General features: G+C 42.8%; 1 protein-coding gene across 1 annotated transcript in view; it reads right to left on the reverse strand.

Annotated features, from left to right (window-relative positions):
* Positions 1 to 22339, reverse strand: part of thsd7aa (thrombospondin, type I, domain containing 7Aa) — a 152707-nt gene extending 130368 nt beyond the window's left edge. Inside the window, exon 1 of the mRNA XM_030063749.1 lies at positions 22186 to 22339. Within this exon, the coding sequence (XP_029919609.1) occupies positions 22186 to 22339 (154 nt within the window). The remainder of the gene's footprint in view (positions 1 to 22185) is intronic.
* Positions 22340 to 27274: the final 4935 nt, after the last annotated feature.

Consider the following 27274-nt stretch of genomic DNA (forward strand, 5'->3'; position numbering starts at 1 on the left):
CCTCCCTTCGCTGGTAAAAACAGGCAGAATATTCAGGGATCTGAATGTCCCATGGAGGCTGGTCCCGGCCGCTCCTCACCACTGGCTTTCTGCTGATGTTGGGAGTTTTTCTTAATGAGACTGAGCCGCGCTGCGCAGTGGGAAGAAAGAGAGAGGAAGAAACGAACATGCCCTGTCTGAACTAATGGCACATTGCAGCATGCTAATTACAATATGGCTGTTTGCTACTCATTTGCTGTAATTACAATGTGCTGTGATGTCTGTTCTCCTGTATATCTAACCTGTCTTCACCTGGGAAAGGAGCAGCAGACACTCACATTTTTAGTAGGGCTCAGCTCAGCGGGGTACAGGATTTTAATGGACAATAAAATTGTTTTAGATTGAAGGTGCCAGTAGTGATTATTTGTGTTGATATTCAAGACAGTATATATGTGGTCCTATATAGGCCTATAGTGCACTTTGTTCTCTGCCCTTGTTCTCTCACCTGTTGCAACCTATTAGCTCAGTCTGGAAGTGGAAGAGGGTGGGTGTGTGTGTGTGTGTGTGTGTGTGTGTGTGTGTGTGTGTGTGTGTGTGTGTGTGTGAGAGAGAGAGAGTGTGTGGGAGCATCAGTAGGTCTGTTGGTTTGATATGTAACCAGATATTTTGGCACAATTTCATATAACACATTTGGATAGAACAAAGAGCAATTTAAAAGAAAAGAAAATATACAACGAAGACCAAAAACAGCCCAAGGGCCTCAAGAAAATAATCAGAATATACACAACTGAAAACAAAAGACAAACCATTAAAAAGACAGGAAAAATACAAAATTTAAGTGATTTTTAGGGACCTATCCCACCGACAGTAGCTGGGTTTTGTGCTAATATTGAATACTGGCCATCTTGCAAAAAACACAAAAATAATATATATTTTTTAAAAGGATTCAGTATTCCCCCCAGAATTGTATACTTGTCAAGGTGCAAATGCCTCTGAAGCAGCATCATATAACACCAAGCCTAATAAAGTTCTTGCAGTGTGTTAACAGGCCATCAGGACAGCGTGAGGCAGGCTTCACTGCAGCTTTACACACTGGCACGCCTTTGGAGAGAAATCAAACCCATCATATAAGACGTGGACACCACTAATTGGCCCAAGTCCAATTTTTAGTAAAGACTCAATATCTGCCCAGCACATCGATGTAACTCTAACTGACACCACTGATGGAGGCTTTATGACATTGGGAATAATATTTCACTCACTGGGAAAATGTTGCAGCTGCTAGCCTGTTGTCTTCTAACCTGTCACTTGGGTTAAATTGATATGAGCAACAGCTGCTGGAGCCGCTTTTCATCAGGAGCAGAGAGAGGAGGAGAGGAAGAGAGGAGGAGAGGAGGAGAAGGGGGAAAAAACAGGACTTAGGGGTGGAAATGTGGTGCAGTGTTACTGCCTCACTGTAATAAGACACAGGGAGACCTCCTCACCCACATCCTGCTGACAGCCAAGCATATACCAGCTCACACACACACACACACACACACGGTGACTGATGAGCTACCACATAAATGTATCCAGGCTTCATTTCATATTTGTCTTTCACATACAAATCCTTTCAATTCTGTTTACAATTCTCCAAATTGGGTGTTTTTTTTTCTTCCAAGTGAAAAATTCCAGTGCTGGTAGCAACTTGCTCTCATTGTTACTGAGTGCTGGATACTGGCTGGATGCTCCAAATGCTACATTGCTAACATTCTGAAAAATAACCCCCAAAAAGAAGGTTTAACATCACTTTACAAGAAGAAGATAAAACCACTACTGTCCTACATGACAGCTAGGCAGGAAGTGAAATAGTACCAGTGTTTTCAAAATGGGTGAACTATCCCTTTAACTATACAGTTCCCCCATAAAGCTTTCAACCCCTGATTTGTTTCACACATTGTGTTAACCCTGCTCTGATTATACTAATGATATGATAATGATTCACAATGTATTTTTATGGCAGGTACAATGATTCAAGTAAACCTTCTTGTCCACTTTTCTATTCACATCATCTTCTCTGTCACTACTGCAAGTGTGAGTGGCTGCAGCATGCCATGCCGATGGAGCTGCCTCAGTAATCTCTGCATCTCCACTCATTTTAATTCTGCTATCGAGGCCGAGGTGACCAGCTGGTGTCTATTCCATTCAGAGCAGAGAGTAAAAAGTCAGCCAGTGCCAGTAAACCAGCTTAAGGTATGACCGGACGGGGCACACGGACATTAACCTTGGGGTGTTATCACTGCAGGGTCGGTGGGCAGTTTGCTGGAGTGTTTCCTGCCCATAGAAACTGAATGAGTGGAACCAGCATTGGCCTTTGTTTCCCAGAAAACCAGAGAATTTCCATGTGCCTCGCCTTGCCATAGCAACAGCTGCAGCGTTCACTGGTGTTTATGTGGGCAGAATTAACATAAGCCTGATGTACAGTTAATGGAAACATGTTCTGTGGTCACAAAATGCACAAAGAATTGTCAGAAAAACCTTGTTGCTCTCGGTTTGGATTCTGCAAGCTGCAAGCTGCAGGGGGGGTCCATCAAACGGCCAGGTTAGTTTTGTCATGATGCACTGTCAATAAAGTTAGTCAGAACTCTGAATTCTCCAGACAATACCGCTTCTGCTCATTCTGTTTCTATGATCCTCCCTGTCAGAGCACTGGTTTGAACATGACTCAGGCTTACATGCACCACATCTTTCTCTGAACACACAACTGGTCCACCACTGGCCTTTCATTAAAGGAATAGTTCACCCACTGAACCCACTGAGTAGTAGCTCTGTCTTCCTCTCATTGTTACTGAGTGCTGGATACTGGCTGGATGCTCCACATGCTAACTGTTAGCCTCCTGCCACTGAGGTGGACTTCTGAAAAATAACCACCAAGTGGACTATATAACAGGGTGAGCTATTCCTTTAATGATATGGTATTAAAGGGACAGTTAACCCTAAAACAACATTTGAAACATCTTGACCATAAAAATGAAGGTCACACAGATGTAACTGCCAAAGTCCATGTAAAAAGTATGTAATCCCTCTTCATTTAACTCCAACTGATTCCCTGGCAATCAAAAGTCTGTTTTTTTGGCTTCATCGTGTTGCTATTCTTCCACATATATGACTGTATCACAAGATACTGTTTTCAGAGGTGTATAGTGTGTGTGTGTGTGTGTGTGTGTGTGTGTGTGTGTCCATTTTGAACCAGTGCATGTACAATGTGCTTTGTCTCCTGTCCTTGTTCCTGCACCTGCTGCGCTTCTATTAGCCCAGTCTGAAAGGTTGGCTTGTGTTTGTATGTGTGTGTGTGTGTGTGTGTGTGTGTGTGTGCACCTGTCTGTCTGGGTCTGTGACTGTGTGTAGGTATATAGGTTCACACAAAGAGCCTGGGATAATAAAGTAACCACAGTGGCACAACAGATACTGGTTTTTGGAGGCCAATACTGGAGTTTGTGAACTGAAGCTGCTGATAGCAGGTGTTTTGTGTCACATGAGTGGAGGTTGGTAAGACCCAAATGCAGGAGCTGGTTGCAGTGAAGAAAATACTAATATATTAACTGAAACTATGAAATAACATGAGGAACTCAAGAAGCACTCATAATAATCACAGGGAACACTGGAAGCACACACAGCAGAACATCACATGGCAGCAAAGACAATGATCAAACCAAGAACTGAACTGAAGACAGGAGTTAAATACACAAGGAACTAAACAGATAACAAGATACACCTGGGAGCACCAGACAGGGGAACACCGAGGAGAGGCTGACCCTGCGTTCCAATACTCATACTACCATACTATTTAGTAGGGGAAAAAAGAATTAGCATGCATATTTCATACTAAACTACATACTTTGTAAGGGCAGCTGCAGTACATACTAAAAGTGAAAAGTATAAGTATGCGATTTGGAACGCAGGGCACGGGAAACACTGGGAGGGATCAGGACAGCCAGGGATAATCACAGAGTCAGGGCAGGTGTGGAACTGGGAGGGGCAAACAAGACTGAGGAGCCAGACACAGGTGAGAACACTGAAGGGAGGGACACAGCAGGGCAAAAGAAACCACATAAAACACAAGGCAAACAAGAGTCCAGAGACAGAACCATGACAGTTCTGTGCTGATTCAGAATCTTTAAATTTGAGAAAAACAAACAAACAAAATAAAAGACATGAAATGTATTCAGGGCGGAAAAGTGTGGAACTAGAAGATGTGAAATCAATCAATAAAAACATGTAATCAGCCTAAGTGCATCACATCGGAGGTGAGTGACACTGATTAGACATGCGATGTGATTTTCAATAAAAAGTCAATATTGGCCCCATATATATCAGGCTAGTACCCACAGACTGAGAGCAGACACAACAGTGCACAGTGCAGCAGAGCAGCAGCATGTGGTGCGCCACCCTGCATCCCATTTGGAGCAGCATCACTGCCACAGCTTGATTTAATACAGTCATCACAGTTGCTACGGATACGGCTGTCGGGCAACACAGAGGGGGTTTTATACTGTGAGTGACAGAAATGCTTCCCCATGTTATCTCTATGGGAGAGAAGAGCGTCAGAGAGGAGCACGACTCGATATTGAGTGTGGTGCAGGGATTCAAAGACAGTGGGGTGTTCAAACTGCTGTCATTAGGTTTTACTGAAATTGGCCTTTTCTCAAAAATCAGGTGTGGTCTGGTCAATGTCGTCCACCTCTGATATGACAGAGGCTTCTCCATGCACATAGCTAGTGACTAGATTTTTCATTATCTAGTTCACATATTATACTGACCTAAAATCCCATGTCTGTGTCCCTGCAGCAGTCCCAGGTAACAATTATCAACCCACATAAAAGCTGATAATACAGGTTGATAATACATTTTAGCTCTGCAATCCCAACCTCAACTGTTACTTCAACTTATATATTATCGTATATTAAAGTCCCCATGAAATGACCTCACATGACATCTACTTACTGTAAAACAGACCATTTTAAACAGTGACCTCATCCTGCACTTACATTTTTAACCAATAAAACCTTCAGAATTCTTTAAACATCCTTTCTCATCCACTTATCCCTTCAAATAAAATTGAGTTTCTCTCCTAAACTGAGATCCTGTTAGGTTTGGGTTGGGGGTTGGTCTGTCCTAAAATAGCAAAAAAAAAAAAAAAAAAAAAAAAAAAAAAAAAGCCCAAAAATTAGTAAAACATGAACAGAAAATTTGCAAGAAAAAAAAGTTTTAAAAAAATTTACAATTATAAATTTACAAAAACAATTATAAATAGACAATTACTATAAATAAATAAACAAAAGAATGATAAAAAAGGATTTTTTTTAAAAAGCCCATCCATAAACCTGTCCACAGGCTCCTGGGTTTTAAGTGGGTTAAAAAATATTTAATAATAATGCAATTGATAAATACAAGCATACATAAATCCAGCTTGCTTGGCATAAAAGTGGTACAAATGTGCGGCTCCCTGCCTTAACAAGCTGCCAACCCCCCACTGAAAACAATTTCATCAGCATGGCTCTGAGTGGAGCGTTTTAGAATCTCATAAAGGCCTAAATGCTTTTTGTGGGGCTTTTCCCACCCTGAAGAAAGTACAGTTCTGACACTAAGGCTGAATACTTCTGGGATGTGAGTGGAACTGAAAATGTATGGAAAATTTTGGCTAGCAGCAGGTTCAATCTAAAAGATAACAATGTATCAGCCTACAAAATCCAATACTGCTTGAGCCCTAATTAGGACAGCAGAGGTTTTCAAACTTGTGCTCAGGACCCCCAGGATGACATGATTTTGCCCTTTAGGGACCCTTACTGTATCTCAAGACATATTTTGGTTTTGGTATTTTGGTATTCAGTAATAAATGTTAAAGAAAGTCAAGTGTCAAGTCAAGGTTATGGTCAGGGTAATCTGTTATGTTGATTTTTCTTGTATTTTTAAATAATATTTTTAGGTCTTTTTCTTGCATTTATTTATTCATTTATTTATTTGTTAGTTTGTTTATTTTTACCTTTTTTTTACTTCTGTTCCTGGTCATTTTTTTTCTAATTTGCTAATCATCTTTTTTTCCCCATTTTTTTTTAAACAAATCAAGTGAATTTGGAAAACTTTTAGATTTCCTGTTTGAAACACACAAATCATGTTGAGATTAAACCAGAAAGCAAAAAAAAAAAAAAAAAAAATCCATGGAAGACCCTTAGGGGCCCCTGGTGGTCTCCAGACCCCACTCTGAAATCCACTGAGGAATAGGGGCTGGCAAGCCAGAAGGCCTGCTGGGAGGCCAGGGGCTCTCTGCTATGGACACACAGTGGCCATCAGCATCATCACTGGTCCAAGCAGCCTGATGTCTCTCTGTGTGACTGTTGGGATCACTGAGCTACGAGCACTCACCGTTTTACAGCCTGCTGACAGAGGGGACAGCCACATTTGTGGAAGTCAGCATCATCACAGGCTAACAAAACTAAAATACAGATGCTTACATTTTGTTCATCTATGAATGAGTGGGTGGGAATCAGTCAGCAGTGGGGATGAGCACACTTCTTGTCCCATTATTTTCCCTTTTCACACTGCCTCTCCATGTGCATCTACCATGTTAACTAGGTGGAGAACAGCCAGCCCGCCAGAACCAACACACTCCGCATTTTATGACAGTCATCTCAAGCTGCGCGGGCTGATAAAAACACAACTAACAGTTTATGCTGCATAGCGAAAGAGCCGAGCGTCCTTTCCTCCTGTATCATTTGTATCATTTAACGGCGACTGCACATTCGGCTGAAAACTCTCCGGCATGGCCCACTGCTCTTTTGTTTAGTGCAAGCCAGAGACTAACACTTACCAATTCCAACTGTCATGTTTGCCTACCATTAGCCCTTCAAGTGACAAACAAATCACAGCCATTGAGGCCCTGGAACACTGTGGCCCTGTGACATTTTGTTTAACATAGCGGCAATAAATGATGAAGTGGGAAGAAAAAATGTCCCGAGCTCTTTTCGGTTGCATCATGCCAGAAAAAAATCAACAACGCCATGAAAGAGGGTCTTAATGATGCATGCCCAATATGTGTGTGCATGTGTGTGTGTGAGAGAGAGAGGAAGAGAGAGTTTGTGTCTATGTGTGTGTGGTATACAGACCATTTTATTTTGTTGGTCAGTGATGCGAAGAGTCTCACCGGAGAATGTTTGCTTGCTCCAGACACACACACACACACACACACACACACATATACAAACACCTCAAGAGATCCAACCCAGTGTATTGAAGTGAAATAGGCAAGAGCTCTTGGCATTGTTTGTGGCCACAGGGGGTGACAGTGTTGGCTCACTGAGATGTGGAGACAGGCTGAGGCAGGGAGGGAATCGACACCGAGGCCCGACCAAGGCTAAAAAGCTGGAGTGGAGGCTGACTGGAATTTCACAAGGCAATTGAGCCAGCAGAAAGAGATCAAAGTTTCAACATGTTGGACTGCTCATCATCAATATATGATTCCCCCCTTCCTGAAGAGACAAACCTACTGGAAGTGATTTTTCCATCGGACTCTAATGCCTTCCACTGCCAGACAAACTGGAGGCTTAAAGGCCCATGCCAGTGAGTTTGAATGTTTGGTCCATTTACTACAATTTCCACACATTTTACATCGCAGCAAACTGTTTTGCAAATCATGCAGGGACTACAAAGTATTTCACAACATCTGATCAAGTCCCTTGACTTTCAAATTTCAGTTTTTGGTTGAAACAGCCACCTTATAATGTTCTGCCTCTGTGGCAAACAAAATCATCAACATTCATAGACTACAGAAGTGATAATTGGCTGAGGAAAGAACATATTTCCCCGGGGACTATTTTCCCTGGCGGAGGGACCATTTTCACTAATGTGGATGACTTTATTACAGTGATGGAATACTGGTGTGACCAAAGTTTGAAGTCTAGTTCATCTTCATATCGTAGTGGAGTGAATGAGTACGTTTACATGCACACCATATTCCGGTTCGGCTCAATATTCCGGCTAAGGTAACTGCGCCGTGGCAACTGGAATATTCCGTTTACATGTTACTTGGCATGTTACTGTGTTTCGGCATAATCCACTCTCTTATGTAATGCGACACTCAGCCGCGGGGGGCAGCAGCACGCGTATAGGCGTCTGGTCTGCCGGAAAAACAGACGAAGAAGTCTTCTTCCTGCATGCGCAGTCGTGACTGAATATTCCGGTTCGGGGAGTTTTCCGACTAAGGTGTTTACATGCCCCAATATTCCGTTTGGAACAGGAATATTCCAGGGGGCTTATTCGGAATTCTCTCCAACCGGAATATGACCTTAATCGGGTTCGGTGCGTGTTTACATGACACGTGCGCAACCGGAATATTGCGAATATTCCGGTTAATACAGGAATAAGGTGTGCATGTAAACGTGCTCAATGGAAACAAACGGCTGGGTAAAAAGTAGAAAAAATTATATGGGAGTTCTACACTATGACTGCTTGCTTTGGAAAGAGATTAGCAGAAATGTGAGGTTTATACATTTTGTAGATATCACAATAAACATACAAAATCACTGGGCTGGTGGAGGAGCAGTGCTGTGTTCCTGTTTGGTGCTGCAGAGTCAGCCACAGCGATCCTGCAGCTCTGCCAGGAAATCCGAGCCAGTGGCACACAGACTGGCATGCAGAGGCTGCCATTCTTCACAGTGATGGCCTTGTTTGTTTACTGTGATAACACTACTGCCTCGAAATTAGCGCACTAATCATTTATTAATGTTAAAATGATACGCTTGCCTTTAGTGCCTCGAACTTCAAATCACAGGCAGGATAAATGACACCACTTCCCACACAAACGAATCACTCAGACCTCTATGTCTCCATATGCTGGGTCTAAACTGATCTGAATGTGTGTGTGTGTGTGTGTGTGTGTGTGTGTGTGCACAACAAACGCTGACTCAGACAAACCTCCTCTTTGGTCTCTGCTGTGTGAAAAGCAGCGGAGCATTATCCCAGCTCATACAGGTGTTGGCGGTCCACACAGAGCCAGCTGGTTTGAAACGTGTTTGAAGGGCAGCGTGTCCGTGTGCCGATGTGTCTTTAAGCCTGGGGTGTTTTCTTTAGGTCTGTCATGTCTGAAATCCGTGACCAGCTGATGCTCCTACTGATGCTATTTTCACTGCACTCGCACTGGAAGATTGATTTTTCCCTCTTGCATTTCACCGCCACTCCAACTGCGCATGGAGGAGTTTCGTGAACTGACGCTGGTTTCCTGGTGAACTGTATCACTTTGTAACATCAAAGGGATGGTTCACCCATTTTGAAAAATGTTCTATTGTTGAGCAGTTATTGGTGATTTGATTTGATTCGATGTGATTTGATTTGATTTTTATAGCTATATTTTATGTGGTCACGATGCACGACTACAGCAAGTATGGAACTCATGCTAAGCTTGCTTTCCCTTTTCTTCTGTTGGGACAGTTAGTCCAGTCATTTTATGAAAAAACCTAGGACAAACTGCAAGAGAAGCAAACTCAACTGATTTTGTATCCTCAGTTTGTCCTGAGTGAGGGAAAAAAGTCCCAAGAAATCCCATTGGTGGAAAGTTTTGAAAATCACCTATTTATTACCACATATTACCAAAAAACACTGTTTTTAACACACAGGGGAAAGGGGTTCAAAATTTTGCTTTCAGATATCACTATAAAAATTCACAAGTTGATTACACACACAAAGACAAGAAAAAAAGTCAATTACAAGTTCTTTGAATTATTCTGTTTACACATGCATATCACACATTATCTGATTTGATATGCGCTAATAAGGAATATAAGGAATAAATGCCAGAACAGATATCAGTGAATTAAAAGGTTACTATATATACAGTAACCTTTTAATTCACTGTTATATAGTAACCTTTTAATTCAAGGTTACTATACTTACCCCAATTTTGGCCTAAAATTAGTTGTTCTTCAGGACCTACAGCTCCATGCTCCAAAGCACTAGCAGAGCTTTCTATATAGTTCCAGCCTTTAATCACACAACATCAGCTTATTCAACAAAGAGAACAGAAATAGAGTAAATAAACAAGTGCATTTTATCAGGTAGGCCAGGTTCATACACAGTACGGTTGAATACTTATACAATAAGTATTCAACCGTACTGTGTATGAACCTGATGAGCCAGAGCTGGGGGAGGTTGGCTGGTGAGTCGTGGGTAATGGTGGATAGTGGGAAGGGAAGAGAGAATGATTTGGGGAACATTCCTTCGGGGAGCATGGTTCAGTGACTGCCATAAGTATGATGAATCGACCCACGACTGTAACTCACTTAACTCCAGGCTCTATAGACACCGGCAGATAAAAAACGACACGAATGAAACCAACCCGGTCTCCCCAAAGTTTGTCTTCCTCTCCGTTACGTCTACCTCTATCTGCTTTGAAGGATCTATTTCATATCTGTGGGCTAATGTGAACACCTGTAGTGGCACCGGGTGAAGAATGAGGGGACAGGAAGAAATGGAAATTGCAGGAGCGGCTCTAGTATTACTCTGGCAGCTGAATGGGTAGGTTGCCTCATCTGCTGTAGAAAAGACATATGCTGCTGTATTCAGCAACGGCCCAGGCGGCAATTTCTGGGTCGTGAACTACATTACGTTGTGGAGGAAGTGGGTGTATGTGCATGGATATGGAGGAAAGAACACTAACATCAAGGCTCTGCATGAGAGCTAACTTTATGCAGGTTACGCATTCTTTACCTAACACATTAAACTGTTTGCAGATGATAAAGTTGTGTGCCACTGTGCAGTATGTGGGAGGGTATAAGTAATTCCTAGAAAAAAAAAAGGCAAGCTAGTTTCCTTCACTTAAGAAACAGACATGCTGCCTCAATGACACATTAATTTCATCCTCATTTTCCTCCCAGCTTTGTTCCCACTCATATCAACACTCTGCTGTGCTTTTCACCCTGCAGAAATTAGCACGTCTCTTGAAATCAACGCTGATCTCAACCAGGAGTATTCATCAGACAAGAATCAATGTCTGCAAGTCCTTGCTGTATATTCATCTTTTCTTTGAATCCATCAATGAACAGAGGACGGCTTCTTAAAATGTTGACAGAAAGAGGCATTCACAAGTTCAGTTTCACTTTGTGCATCAGTCAGCAGACAAAGAACTACTGTGTTGCTAAACCAAGGTCACAGACGCTGAAATTCAAATCTGACCCTTAGCACAATGAGACTCCCTGCAGACGAGCTGGTTTAGATGGTCTTTTGTGCGTATTTTGTCTTGATATCAAACTCACCATTACACTTTGCAACAAGGCTATATCCTCTAGCGACCAATGGCCTTGATTTCAACATTTACTGTTTACATTTGTACCGCAGCATCAGCCTGTCAGCATTTCCTGCCATTGCCTTGTTGTAAGGCTAAAAATAAGTTCAATATGTGTTTTTTGATAATCAACTAAGAATTTCTAAGACTGTCAGCTGGGGGGAAGTCCACGTCAATGTCAGGAGGCTAACAGTTAGCATGTGGAGCACCCAGCCAGTATCCAGCACTCAGGAGGAGAGCACCACTACTGTCCTACACAACAGCTATGAAATGATATCAAATTTTCCAAAATTCATTTAATGGAAAAAGAAACTATTCACTCATTAATTTTGTGCAAATTTACTGCCAAATGTGTTTATAAAGTGTATATAATATAGTTTTGTTTGTTTGTTTGTTTGTTTGTTTTTTATGTTGACTGGACTATAAACTTAATGTTATGGCATTAAACAAATGTGTAGTTCTTAATAGTGAGTTCTTAATTATGACTGTCTAGCCTCCTGAGCTTAGCAGTTCAAGACAACAGCATGGACACAGCAGATCCACTTTAATCGACTAAATGAAAAGCTTTTGATCGGCTGTACGATCTGATATATGTGATCATTGGTGATTGGATTTAGAGCGCCATACTTTCCAGCTAGGAATTAAGCTAGATGAGGCCCTTGCACCACTAAGAGTCTCATTAATCTCATCCACTTACAATCAATCAGTCTATCTACTTCCTCCTGTCAGGAAGCAACATCCTCTCATCTCAATTAGCTGATTTGACCGGCTATCAGTGAGCACTGTGATTACGTGAGCGGGTTAAGGGCTGGCATTGTGGTGGCACACTGCCAGCATCCCATTTTCTATGTGAACGTGAGACCTGGATCCAACCTCTCATTCATACGGGAATACAAGTCTCCTTATCTTGGTTTACTGCTCTGGCACTGCAGGATAATTTATTAAAGGGTTAGGGTGTCTCTTTCCACTTGTAGGACTGTGTTTTGACTTCAGTAAGCTCCTCGGGGCCTTGTTAAGCCGAGGTTAACTGGCAAGTGTTTTTGTCTCTCTGGGAGCCCTCCCAAGAGCTGAAGAGTAGTGCAGTGATAGGCAGAGTTTCTATGGTGTTTACTAGTATAGGGAAGCCAAAATGTCATACAAATCTTTATTCATACAAGTCCTTTCCTCTGTGTCTCTTTGTTTCTCTCCTATCCTCCCTGGCTATTTCGAACACATCACACAGTCCGCTTCTGCTATTAAAGTGCTGCTGTCTACAGTATTGTGGGTGGCGGTAAGGTTCTGCCATCACCGCTTCACAGTTTAGATTTGCATTTTCAAAGTCACACCAGCCTGTCTGAATGCCTGCTACTGTACGATGACTTGTTCGTGTGTGTTTGTGCTATTTTTATCCTTGTGAGTTTGGGACCCTCAGATTGCTGGTAAACTTTTGATTACAGATCATTTTACTTGTCCTCACATCAATAGTGTAAATGTAGGAATCTGGTGTGGACTTTGAGGTGAAGGTTAGAAGAATGATTAGGTTTAGTTTCTGGTAAAAGCTGCAGAAGGCAAGATTTTGATGTAAAAATAAAAACGTCTTTTCAGTCTAAATCACAATGTGAGCCCGCGAGAGAGAGGAGCATCCCATCCCCACTTACTGGGATGACAGTTAACTTTCTCTGCCCAAGTTAAATAATGGTGTTCAGTATGGACACTCTTCTCCACACAGGAAGTTACAAAGAAACTCAACATTGACGTGTTATATTTCCAGAAAGCTAGTATGAGTTGGTGTATTTTTGGTGAGCTCAAGAGCCCAGTTATGTCACACCATTAAAACTGGCAGAGCAGGAGATGACATCACTAGGGGGTGCTGATAGTGGAAGAGATGAGATCAGTGCTAGAAGCTAACTGTCCCTAGAAGGGTCCAGAAAATACAGGAGTGATTCCTGCACTGATGCAATGGTGGAAAATCATCAAAAAATGACCATCGGGGGGAGAGGTTTGTCAAAATGGGCTGAATGAGAGGAGGAGTCGACAGAGCCCACCTGGGGATATGAGGCCGCGCTCAGGGACTCACACTTCAGTGTCTGGGTTCATAGCCTCCACTTACTGTATTTTTCTATTTCCACTTTGATTTGCACCTGACTCTCTATGGAAAAGCCAACAGATTTTAGTTTCATCATTATATCTACATGATGAAACGAACATTTCTACAGGATTTCTTTCTCCAAATGAAGCCATTTTTTATTATGACTACAATTTTGACAAAATACCCATTTCGGTTTGCCATCCCTTCAAAACCATGGTGCCATTTGTTTAAAACATCACAGATCAGCTGGGACAGGGGCAGGTTACTGCTATGACCTCACAGGATTCCAGATGTTTCTGGAAACATTCTGTTGCCTTGACACTGATTTCGTTTAGGTGTAGGAACTGGCCTTGGGTTTAACATTGCAATTAGATTTAGGTTAGAGCAGGGGTGTCAAACTCGTGCCATGGAGGGCCAAGAGGCTGCAGGTTTTCATTCCAACCAACAACTCCACCAGGTGATTTCACTGATTAGTCCCGCCTCTCTGTTTCGAGGTAGGGTGATCAGTGAAATCACCTGGTGGAGTTGTTGGTTGGAATGAAAACCTGCAGCCTCTTGGCCCTCCATGGCACGAGTTTGACACCCCTGGGTTAGAGTAAAGGACTGAGCATAGTCAATTAAAGCTCAGCACTAGTATAGTAAGGCAGACATGAGTATGTGTGCATCAGGTGCAACCATGCATGTGTAAATGCAGACGTGTTGAAGTGCTCTGCATTTGTGCATGGCTCGGCTTTTTAGATCATACGTCAGGTCAGGGTCAACTGGAGGTGAGGACTAACTAAGGGAAGAGGCAGGTTGCTGGAAAGCTCTTTAAGGTGATTAAGCCAATCCTCTGGCACGTTTCTGTGGGCTAATAAAGCCACAGGGGGAACGTGGGTTTGCCAGAGGGAAACTACCTTTTGAGAGCAGGCTGGCCCTGGAATCACTGTAATCTGGTTACTTGCGCTGGCATTGTTGTGGAGCGCAGGCAGGAGTCGCACACAAACGGCTGGCATTCGTCACCGCTTTGTCTTGGCAATTGTCACTCACTGCACATTCCTCCACTCCTATCTGGCTTTTATTGCATAATTGGGTCTGGTCGTTACCCAGCAGCCTTATAATGGTGCGGGGAGTCTTGTGAGGACTATGGATAGGTGTCAAAAAGGGTTAAAATGATACGCGGTTGTGAAAGCCTGTATCAGTTCTAGCATTTTTGTGTTGAAACTGTCAAAATGTTGTTTGAGCACTTTGCAAATTATATTGGACCATTTTCCTGCCAAGAAAAAGAGAACAAAAAAATCTGACGAGCTAAGCTGATTTCTTGTTCATTAAGGGATCATTCAACCATTTTGGAAAATTTGAATATTATTTCACTTTCCCCCAAGCTATCTTCCTCTCATTGTTACAGAGTGCTGGATACTGGCTAGATGCTCCAAATGCTAACTGTTAGCCTTCTGCCACTGAGCTGGACTTAATAACCACTCAAATTGTTACATGAAAAAGGTTTGTGTTTGGACATGGATGACTGTTTTGCACACATTACTGTTTAGAACTGTACTTTCCAACATGCAAAAAGATCTGTCAACTTCTGCACTTCCTGTATCACTCTGTGCCAGAGGGACAGTATAGTCACCACAGAGACACAAGTAGATGCTGAAATTTAGAAATGTTTGTATTGCGGCACAGAAGTAGCTATGTAGCTTTGTTGTGGCTCACCTCTTAGCTGGCTCCTTCTTTTCCCTTCTATCACACGTTTCATGTACCTTTCACCATTCTAGCTGAGGACCAGCACAGAGAGCTTAGACCAAACAAGAAAATAGTCCAACACTTTTCTTGCACCATTCCAGGTGCACCATTTCAAATCCTGCTACAAATCATCAAACTCAAATTGTATTTATCAGTTTGAGTGGTTATTTTTAGCGTTAGCTGGGGGGAAGTCCACCTCAATGGCAGGAGGCTAACAGTTAGCATTCGGAGCATCCAGCCGTATCCAGCACTCAGTAACAATGAGAGGAAGATAGAGCCACTACTGTCCTACAGAACAGCTGGAGGGGAAGTGAAATCATATCACATGTTTGAACATGGGTGAAATATCCCTTTAATTAAAAGCCAGTACTGGACCCATATATCAGCAAACCTGTTTATCATTCTAACCTGAGCCTGTAGTTTGTCTGAAGTGGTCTCTTGTCAGCAAACAGACAAGGTGGCGGTCATGTAGTGGAGTTGCTCCAGGATCGAACAAACCCCACTCCCATGTAATTACTCAGCCACCCTGCATCCAGTGCCTGTAGGTGGGATAGTGACAGCAACACACCTCCCCCACTGTCAACCCCCTCACTGGGAGTAATGAGGCACGCCACACACATACACACACAGACATGCAACACAAAGCCCATCCCAGGGTGTGCGTGTGTGTCTGTAAGTGAATGGGTGTTTCTCGAGCTGTTTGTGTGTGTGTAAGGAATAAAAGGAAGGGAATAAAATAGTGAGGAGGTGGGCGCGGAACAAATCACACTGTCACTCTGCTTTTGTTAGGGGCGTTGAGATTCAAAACTACCTGATTAAAAATTCTTCTTTGCTTGTCAAGAGAAAGAAAGGCGAAATAAGAGTGTGTTAATGTTCATGTTAATGTTAATGGGCAAGTGAGGGACGTTTACAGACAGCAGACGGCCAAGAATGAGACAAAGACGTGAATTTGGTGGAGTGGTTGTGTGTATATGCACACACACACATACACACACACATCCCTCCTCCACCTGGGGCAGCCTGCCAGGCAGAATTGAACAGCTGGATGCTGCTTCTACAAACCCACACAGAATAATGGCGGCAATTTGGCACTTGATGAATCCTAGGGAAAACAGAAATAATTTCACCCGCCTCCATTATGCCTTGATAACACTCCTCCAGCCCCGTCTGCACAATCCAATCTGATGGTGAAGTGTCATTTCAAGCAACAAATGCTTTTTAATCAGTTGTGAACATCCATATGTTTTCATCAAGAGCTGTGCTTAACATCAGTGGCACACACACACAACAAAAAGGAGAAAACAGCTTCTTTTTTTTTCCCTCTCACACTCCCCACACATTACTACCCACATTACTGTTAGACTGATACCTCACTTTGCCAATATTTGCCTTTCAGAAAAGAACATCCAATTGTGATATGATGGTGAGGATATGATTTTCCTCTGGGGGATCAGTCTATAAAACACACCCTGCCGTGAAGAGCTGCTAATCCACCAACATCACTTTTATTAGTCTGGCTTTCAGTTGAGAGTTTCACTGTCCCATGGAGTGTTTTCCCTGATAAGAATAACTTCCTCCGTTGATATTTGGATGTAACTGGAAATTTCTGACATGAAAATGTAAAAAAAAAAAAAAAAAAAAAAAAAAAAAAGATATACTGATTATTGCTAGCTTCAACTCAGTGTCACCCCGGCCTTTACCCTTCGAAACCCAGAAGCCTGTGGGTGGGCCATAATTTTGAATAGTTTTCCTGCCATTTTGTACTTTTGTCAATTTGCCAATCGCCATTTTTTCCCCATGTTTTTGAAAGAAATTAAGTGAATCTGCACAGTTTTCAAAGGGGTAAAAAGCCATTTTGTTCCATCCCTAATGCCCTAACTTGGCAAGCCAAGTGGAAATTGTTAAATGAAGTACTTGACACCTAGAAGCCGCCGCCTCCTGTCCCCCCGCACCCCAGCAGCCTGCCACTCTTCTTCCACTGCTGATACCCTCACGAGACCCCACCCAGCTCAGAGGTTAAAGGTCGAGAGAAGGGTGGGAAGAGGGGGGCGGAAGAACAAAGACTGGCCATGTGACCCGAAGTGAAGCCTCTTCTTCTTTTGTGTGCCATGTGGACATGAGCATCTGTGGCGGATGGCCTGAGCACAGCCACACACCGAGGACAATACAGAGACAGAGGGTTGTTCTCTGTGACACTAGAGGCTGTGTGTGTGTGTGGGTGTGTGTGTGCGTGGGTGTGTGTGCATGTGTGTGTGTGTGTGGGATGGGGTGAGGTGGGTTACAAAAATAGCCTAAATAGCCTCCTTTCACAGTGTTTTCCTAAAACTGACTGGGTCGGGACATTGGGGCTGCCCCGCCAATTACCATCAGTCAGTGGAGCAGCGTGCTCAGCTCTGGGGAAGCTTTTGTTGTCGGGCAGCAGATCAGGATGCGGACACCCTGCAGAAAGCCTGATGCTCATACAAAGCTTTAATTTTCACTGCCTGCTAAATGCTGTTCAGGGTCTCAAGGCCTTGAGACATTGCTGCAGTTTATTTGTGTTTACTTGCATCTTCACTCTGAATACAATTCAAACTCAAAGCCCTGAAAGAATTCTTGACTCTACATTGTATGGTGTGGCAAGAAGCAGCTGGGAAAAGAGGGGCTTTGATGTGATGATATACAAAACAAGAAGGCCTGGGTATGAAAAATTTGCACTCGTAAGTTTTATTTTCTTTTTAGCATCCACTTTGATTTTTTTATTTTGTCCAAATCCACAACTCACTCTACTCCACCAGCCCATTCTTGTGTCCATGTGGCCTCTCACAGTTTTCCATTTCTGAGACATTCAAAGATCATTTTGGGGCATTTGTGTTTTATTAGGGAGGTAAAGTGGAGAAAGACAGGAAAGACAGGGAGGAGAAAGGGGTGACATGCTGCAAAGGGCCAGGGCCAGAACTGAACCTGGTCTCCTGCATCCAAGCCTTAAAAGCTGAACTTATATTTATGCAAAAATGCATGCAGAGAAGGGTTTTATGGGTAAGTGTAGGTTGCAGAGGCTCGCAAAGGAGCCAGCGTGCACACCTCCCAAATCTCAACAAGGCACTGTGTAGTACTGCTTGTCAGACAAGCTAATTGGTTAAAATTGTCCTACTTTCTGTTTGAAGGAAGGTTCAGAAAAGAAAAGAAACACTGAATGAATATGGAGCAGATAGAGGAGTGCCTTGCAGAGGAGGACTTGAAAATATGAAGGCAACAATGCAATTTCTGCTCCCTCCCAGGGGTGAAAAGGGATTTCCATTTCCCCCAAGTATGTCTGTTCAACACAAAGTCAAATATGAAAGAATGAAACATGTGCACATTCACTGTCGTGCAGATGAAGAAGCATGTTCCGGCCTTTAGCCTCAGTGGTACTCTGTACCTGGAGAGCCAGCAGGGCACCCTAATAAAATGGATCTTAACAACAAAATTGAACTTTTGAATGTTTTGAGGGAAGTCACCGCATCACATCTTTTTGCCATGCAGATTTGCTTCGAGATTTTGAAGAGGCTGGACTCCAGGTATAAGTGTAATTTTTTACATCTTGAAGACATTCAAAGGATCATCCTACAATTTCGGCACAAGTTACTTTGCAAAAAACATCTAACAAATCACGCAGGCGTACTAAAGATTTCACAACATAGAATCCAAATCCATTTTCAAAGTTGCATTTTCAGTTGAAACAGCCACCTCGTAATGCTCTTCTTCTGCAGCTAACAAACTTGTCTCCATTCATAAACCACAGAACTGATCATTTGCAGTGTAAAGCAAACATTTTTCACTTGGGACTATTTTCAGAGAGACCACTCACTCATCAAACACAACAGTGATTTATATTGTAGTGGAATGAATGGAATCAAATGGCTGGATGAAAGGGAGGAAAACTGCTATAGGAGCATGATAAAATACGATTGATTTCTTTGAGAAAAGATCAGCAGACATATATATTGATATAATAATTATATACAATTTGTAGATACTTCGCTAAACATGCAGAATGACTGGTATGGTCCTCTAAGCTAGATCCCAGAATGCACTGAGACACAGGCAAGCCCATTCTTACCAATGGACAATTTTGCCTGTGCAGTCCACCTGTCTGTGGGAAACCCGGGAGGATACCAAGCAAACTCCACACAGAGACAGGAGGGACTAAAACCCACAACCTTCAGGCTTCATGAACTGTACGAGCAGTGCAACTCCCAGAAGACACATTTCACACCGTGCCACCTGACAATGCGACAAAATCCTACACGCACACATGCAGGTAGGGGAGTAGCATGACGCACATCACTCATTTGTTTCATATTGCATTTCAAACACAGCTATACACTAGCATTAGCAGCGGCCCAAGGGGGATAATTAGACGGATTAAATGCTAATATTTCCACAGTGCATTCACGCAGCATCAGTGAAATTGTACTCTTCCCCTTGGTGCTTCTCCAGCAGTCTCCTGAACCCCCCCCCCCCCCTCCCTTCACTTCTACTATCAGCCGCCCATCTGCAGCAGAGGTGTGCATCTAGCCAATTTATCACCACACAACATGTTTTTTATCACTCTCTCCTCAAAAATCTGCTTTGCCTTGGCCCTCAACCTCCATCCCACCTCTCTCATCACATCCCTCCCCTGCCAGACTAGAGGCACTAAGGAGCAGAAAAAGCGCCTCTGTCTTATTGTGTTGAACACGTGGGGAAGGACGGGGCTCCGCATCACAATGCCATATCAAAGCAGATCTCTCACCAGCATACACCGGCATGGAACGAGTCCCACGTTCCTGTGTGTGAGCCAGATAGGCGTCATGTGTGTGTACACACACACATAAACATGCCTATACTGTATCTAGGTTAACTTTCTCTGGCCAGTCTGCTCTGATTTTTCTACCCTTAATCTCCCCTGTGCTAAATGCCTTAACAGGACTGGGTGGGGTGGGGGGGGTGAAACATAATGGCATGGGATTTCCTTTGCCGTGGCTTGGGGGTGTGAACAATGAAGCTGGTAAACAACAATAAACATGTGAGCAGGGAAGAGTAAACATGAATATTCGAGGATTCTGATGCAGTCCAGCTTTTGTATGACTTCATGTCAGTTTTGTAGTGCCTTACTGCCTTTAAATGAAGAATTCATCTACACACAATTAAGCTTTGGAGCCCAGAAGCCCGTGGGCAGGCTTATTTTGAATGTCTTTATTTAACCCAATGAGCATTCACTTTATATATTCATTCATTCATTCATTCATTCATTTTGCTAATTTTCTGGTAGCCTATTTCTTGCTCAGCTTGGGCTGCATAAAATGTGAAAAGACAATAAAACGTCATTGTAGGGGGTTTTGTCGCGAGGTCAGGAAGGAACATCTCTTACAGTGATCGTGGACCAGCCGAACTCTATTGTCTTGTCTGATCATTTGAAAACCACGTGGTAATTGCGAGCTTTATTTGAGCAAAATGTATGATTTATATTTCCCCCATGTTTTTGCAAGACATCAAGTGAATTTGCTCGGCTTTCAAAGGGTTATTACAAACACACGTCTCACTACAGACAAGCTGCAGAGCAGTTCCTTCAGGTAGGGCAACATCTACATTTGAGACTCCTCCATTGATCCCATAGCTTCGCTTGTGGTGTGAAGACTATACCCATTGATCAGCTCTCACAAGGGGTGTGTGTTTGGAGAGGGGGGCAGAAACCAGTACATTGATCCAGAGAGAGAGAGAGAGAGAGGGAGAGAGAGAGAGAGAGAGAGAGTAGGCCGTAGTGAAATAGGACATTGATCTCCTGCTGCATCCAAAGGGCAATCCTGTCCCGATGGGTTGGCTGTGTCCAACCTTCCTCCTGCCCCCGTCCCTCCACCCTCTCTTCCTCCTCCTCCTCCTCCTCCTCACCACCCCTCTGACCACGTGCTGCCATCTCACAGTGAATGAACCTCAACCAGTGCGAGGCACCACCCAAAACAGCAGCGGGGGAACCTCGCTGCACTGTACTGGGAAGCTCCTGTTCCCACAACACCATCCAATCAGGTTAAGTCATCAGCATCTCTCAGTCCATTTTTTTTTTAAATCTCTATAAATCCAATATACATCTGCCCTATAAAAACACCAGGCTATATTTCTCTTTTGTTGTTTCTGTTGGTTTTTTTTTTCTTTTCTTCATAGCATGCTTTGCCCCACAAAGAAAGTGGCACGGCTACAGCGAGCGTGCACACGTACACACACACACACACACACACACACACCATTTCTCATCAATTGCACACATGTCAAACTGTGATAAATGAGTCCAATAGCGGCATGGAGCAGTGGAGGAGTCCCAGCTGCCTCAGCCAGAATGGGGGGAAAGCACATGCAGCCACAGGAGCCTGCCAGTGCACTGTAGCCTCTCTACTCCCAGTCGGGGCACAGACATTCACCTTAGGGACTGCAGTAAATATGTTAGCACACTGTACGGCAGCAAGATGGCTCCAATGCATCAACCTCTGACACACATCTGTGGAAACACACCCACATCCAGCAGCAACAGTGGCAGGAAACTTTTGCTTTAAAGCTTTAAATCTTTAAATGAAGACACTGCCTTGTACTTTTCTCTCCTGCTGCATGCTTTCCTTATGCGATGATTCCCACCAAGCCACACTGAGCCATAAAGAAGAGGCAGGAAAACAATGCAACAAAGCAGAAGCTTCTTTTTTTAAAAAACATGTGGGCTATTGATCCACAGCTGAAGCATCACTTTAAGCTTGCGCTGGCGTTCCTGCAACCCCCCACCCCCCCAGCATAAACAACAATTTCAATATCAATATTTCATCAAGACTTCTAGACAAGCAGCACATGAGACTAAAGCATGCCATCGAGCAACTCTGCATCTCTAGGACACTCCTCCAATGAGCCCAAGAATGAGGCAGAAACCAAAAAAATCCCTTAAAACAGCAGGAATTAATACCTTCATCTACCCATTAACACAAACCAAGCTCCTTAATCTGAAGGAAGTGCAACACAGAATCATTTGTAAAGGCAAAAACCACGATCCCTTGAAAACACCTTCATTCATTCATTAAAGTCAAATTCTCTATATTTCTGAGAAGCAGTTTAGAGAGCGTACCTGTTTGCCAGATGTAGAGGGGTTTAGTGTCCACTGCGGTTTGTGCATTGACCTCCCAGATGGAGAGAAGACACAGCAGCGCTAACCTCCAGAGAGGGGGGAGTGACCCTCTCGAGACCCCCAGCGTCCCCATCACTCTGCCGGCCAGCCCCATGGCTTCCACGCGGCAAGTAGATCCAATGCGATCAAAGAGAAGAGAAGGGGCTGACCACGAGGTTCACACACCGGAGCTCTGAGGGGGGGAAAAGAGTGTGTGTGTGTGTGTGCCTCTGCCTTGCTTTGCCTTTGTCCAGACCGGTGCCTCCAAGAAGAAGTAGTCCTGGTTTGGCTGCAGTGTCCTGTCGCTCTCCTCCTCTGTCCTCCTCCTCCCTCTCTCCGCTCTCTTTCTTTCTGGTGGTTGGGTCAATGAGAGAGAATGAGGTCTGGCAGCAATAAAACAGGGAACAATAGATCCCGGAGCCAAGCCTGCTGCTGCTGCTGCTGCTGCTACTGCTACTGCTGCTGCTGTGAACCGGGCTGATGCAGCACCTCCCTCTCTCCCTCCCTCCCTCCCTCTCTCTCTCTCTCTCTCTCTCTCTCTTATACACACATGCACACACACACGCCAGCCATCCCTCCCTTCCTCTCTTTCTCACTCACTTTCCCTCCCTCCCTCTCACTCCCTCATTCCTTTTTCAAAGGACTTACTGAAGCTGCTCTGCACTCCAATTGAAGCAGGCAGCTGGATGGAGCAGGTGGAGGGAGCTAGGTGTGTGTGCATGTGTGTGTGTGTGTGTGTGTGTGTATTCAGTGCACTCTATCAGTGCAGTGAGCAACAGAACTGACTTGACAGTCAAAACAGCAAAGCAAACAGTGCAAGGATGTGAATTGTGTGTGTGCATGTGTGTGTATCTGTTTACATCAGTACATGCATGTGCTTATACAGGAGATATTAAATATTAAAAAATGACAAATTTAATGTCAATTTTACTGATCAAGTAGTTTACTGGTGTAATTTATTTCGTTGTATTTAATATTGATTTATTGATTTATTTACTCCTTGATCAAGAGCAGCCTGTATTGTACCATCTCATGCCATGCCAGTGTAACCCACAAAATAATTTATATAGCAACTGCCTTTCAAATTTTATCTATTATCCCTATTATATTTTACCTACACACACACACACACACACACACACACACACACACACACACACCTGTCCATTCAGGTATATAATGAAACGTGTTTGCATGTGTTTTGTTATTCATAATAATGATAATTTTAAAAAGTGCCCAAAAAGGCAATATAGTGAGACAAAAAAAAAGTGCCTAATAGTGTCTTAATAATCACAATGAATTATTGATGCCTCACAGTTTGACCTTGTATGCTATTCAATTTGAATACTCAACATTCAGTTAGGAGAGCCAGAGTTGCTTATTATTCATGAGACAGTCACTGCACTCAATGATCATAAATTTGACCAGCGGTAGGTGGGTCACTAAATCAAAAGGAACAGTGTCAGTCATCGCCCTCCCATAACCAGCCAACCCAATTATTATCACAGTTTCCAGCGAGAAATCATAAAGGGGGGGAATTCTGCACTACTTTATTTTATTTATTTATTCAGTTTTCATTTTTGTTGCCTGCACCGTTGTCAATCAAACAGTGCAGGTGGTACTGTGACATCTGTTTGTTTGGATTATCTGTTGATGATGAAGTTCTCCCTCTACTTTTTAACCCAGACAAACTGGAAATGTCAAATTCCTCACCAAGAAAACACTACTGGACATTAGGTGTTTAGAACAGTAAATGTAAAAACTTCCATGAGCTGGAACTGGGGTGAATCATATCATGCTAACAAACAGCAGCGCTCAGGGAAACACCTTACCAAACAGATCTAGCTATTGTAATCACATGACTTTATTCTCTAACAGAGTCAAGTAAGACATTAGTGTTCAAATGTCAATGATCGCTGTAGAACTTGAATGAAATAGAAAGGTCTTTCATATTCCAATCAACAAACCAGGATTCTGCAGCCACTTTTATGTGTATTATTGCCATGGCAGTGGGCAAACCTCCATTAGATCTTATTCTGTTGTACTTAGATCTTATTCTTATTTTTTTATCTTTTTTTATTGATTTATTTAATCTGTAATCTGTGGATACTGCTGAAAAACTGTGAATTTCCTGCGGGATGAATAAAGTATCTATCTATCTATCTATCTATCTATCTATCTATCTATCTATCTATCATATAAACTGACTTCAGGCAGGTAGCTGACTCGGTGATGTGACAGGTTTTGCAGCGAAGGCAATGGAAAGACATCTAGCCTTTCCTGTCTGTTAGCCGTTTAAAGCTAATAAACACTTTTCTCCTCCTTTCAGGGGCGAAAATCCCATTTCATTATTGGGGGGGACAATAAACAGCAAAATTTCTCAGAGTAATTGTTGGGGGGGGACATGAAAAAATTGCTGTCTGGCACAACTGTACCACCCTCTTTCTCTGTTAAGCTCCTTTTAAACTTGCCATACAGCGTTAAGCGCTCAGCATGTTCATATGTTTTAAATAATGCTATTAAAAGCAATAAAAAGCAATAATCTTTCTTTGCTCACTTTTCTATTTCCGCTACAGTCCGTCAAAGTAGCTTTACAAGAACTAGAAACTCAAAATAAACTCTAAAACTAGAGGAAATTCCTTGAATAATCCAACTATTCTTCAAAAAACAGATTTATTGTAGTGTCAACAAAAAACAAAGCAAGATATGGCATCAAATAGTGACATACAGTGTATGTTTGAGCTGTACACTGTCCCTTTTAGAGCAAATAAGAAAATGAAATGAAACTATGCCACACAATAATGCAACTTAAAATGCAAAAAACAGATATCTATCTAGAGACAAATTCAAAATATCAGTAAAATCTGAACTATTTCTGACATTAATATCCTGACAGACATTCTGAAAGAATAAAAAGCTCAGTGTTTGCTCCTCCTGTGGTCTGTCCTCTCTCTCCCTCACTGTCCTGAACTCGCTTCAGCTTGGAAACAATCATTAGCTGTTAGCTTAAACAGTGAGCTGAAAGAGGCAGGTTTTGGACCAAGCAGGGAAAAATATCGCTTTTCATATTCCAGCCTTGTGCTTGGTGAACAAGTGGTGTGATAAATGACTCACTGGCTTTCACTTGAGGAGGTTTTCTTGCTAGTTCTCATCAGGCTGCTGCCTCTCAGGTTGACGGACTGACTGACAGTAACCGAGCTGCCGCTCTGCAGGCAGCAGGATGCGGACCAAACCACTTTGAGGCATGGGGGGGTCATAACTTTTTAACACTAAAAAACACACCGTTTTACATTTATAATTAGCACCGCTTGCATTGTACTTCCATTGAATAATAATATATTATTGAAAATTATTTATTAGTGTTAACAATGGGGGCAACTTTATGGATGGAGGGGTTTTGTCCCCCGTGACCCCCCCGGGATTTCCGCCTATGCGGCTCCTTTAAAGTTTGGCTACACTACCTGGCTTTGTACTGTTTAAGAATATCTTTCACATAGCTAATATAAGCTACATAACAGGTATGTTTGATGATGCTGATTATCTTGCAGATGTTTACTGGAGGGGATTATAGGAGAAGCATAATCTTGCTGATGTTATGCACACCAGGGTAGACAGATTCAAATGTTCCATTCATAATTCCTGCTTTAAGGTTAAACAGCACAACATGTGTGACACACTAACATCCCTACTGACTTGTAAATCATAGCAACGGCATTTTATTCTGTAACAGCCAAATGACCACAGCAAACAGCAATGACCATTCTACTCCATGCAAGTTCTGTGCTAATCACATATACATCAGTCATTCCTTGCAGTACATTCTTCAACTTTTTAACCTTTTAATGGCATACACATTAGCCAGCAATATACAGTAGGTTGTAAATACAGCTTGGAAAGTCAGTATCTAATGCCGTACGTTCTATTTTTATCAAAACTGTTAAAAGAAGCAATCTTTATTTAGGTGGCTTCTGCTGGTGGTGTTGGCCGAGCACTACAGTATTTATTAGCCCAGTGGATGCAAGTAAGCCTAGCACATTGCCTTGGGGATCACATTAAGCATACAGAAAACAATCCCTGTCCCCCCAGAGCCCCCACCACCAGCCCATACAAAAATCACAACACCCCAAACCTTCCCCTGCAGAACCTCCACCCCACCCACTCGCCCGGTCTGTCTCGGTCATTTCACAGCCATTACGTTAATAAAGGAAGATTTCACCCCCTGCTTGCTGTGCATCCAACAACAAATTAGCCCAGTTCCAGCCATGCTGGGACCCCTCTATCAAAACTGATCATTTCCTGTGTCCAGGCATAATAGCTATAAAATTTCTGTCTACATGAATGAAAAGTTTGTCAATGTGATCTCAAAATTTCCAGTGACTCAGTAATGTGTTACAATGATTTTATATTACTTTTTGCAGTAACAAGTAGTGTCAAGAAGTACTATTTCAAGGGGAGGAAGAGGGAACTGATTTCTCCTTATTGCAGAAGGAAGAGAACATAAAATTACCAGTTTTTGTGGTGTTAATAAAAAATATTATAACAGGTAGTGTAATGAATTACTGCTCCCAGTGAGTAATTACTTCTGAAACAAGTGATGAGTCTAAAAAAGAAATGGTTCCTTTGAGTTGTGGACCATATTCCTGCATATTGCTGGCTTGGTTGCTGCACAAAAGAATTTTGCTCTTTCTTGTTTTTTGGGGAGGTAGATTACTTTTTATTTCTTTTATCAGACAACAAAACAACCCCAGCACAGTGAAATCCTCATCAGAAGCACAAGTGGGCCTAAGCCTTACTTCTGGGTGGCGCCTCCTCTGAAAAAAAATTTGCATACTTTTCCTTGCTCGCCTTCTCAGTCTTAGTCTGTACAATATGGACAAATGGTCACATGGGTCACTGGGCCCTCTCAAGGCACAGTAAGTAGACAGTAGGGGTGGAGGGGGACTTATCTGGGCTCTAAGGGGCTTGTATACAACCCTGATTAGTGGGAATCAGCTAAGTGGGATTACAGACTCAGTTCACATTTAAGTCTACAAACAGACACTGGCAATGA

The sequence above is a fragment of the Myripristis murdjan genome, chromosome 11 (genome assembly GCF_902150065.1).
Source record: "Myripristis murdjan chromosome 11, fMyrMur1.1, whole genome shotgun sequence".
In the NCBI taxonomy this organism is placed as follows: domain Eukaryota; kingdom Metazoa; phylum Chordata; class Actinopteri; order Holocentriformes; family Holocentridae; genus Myripristis; species Myripristis murdjan.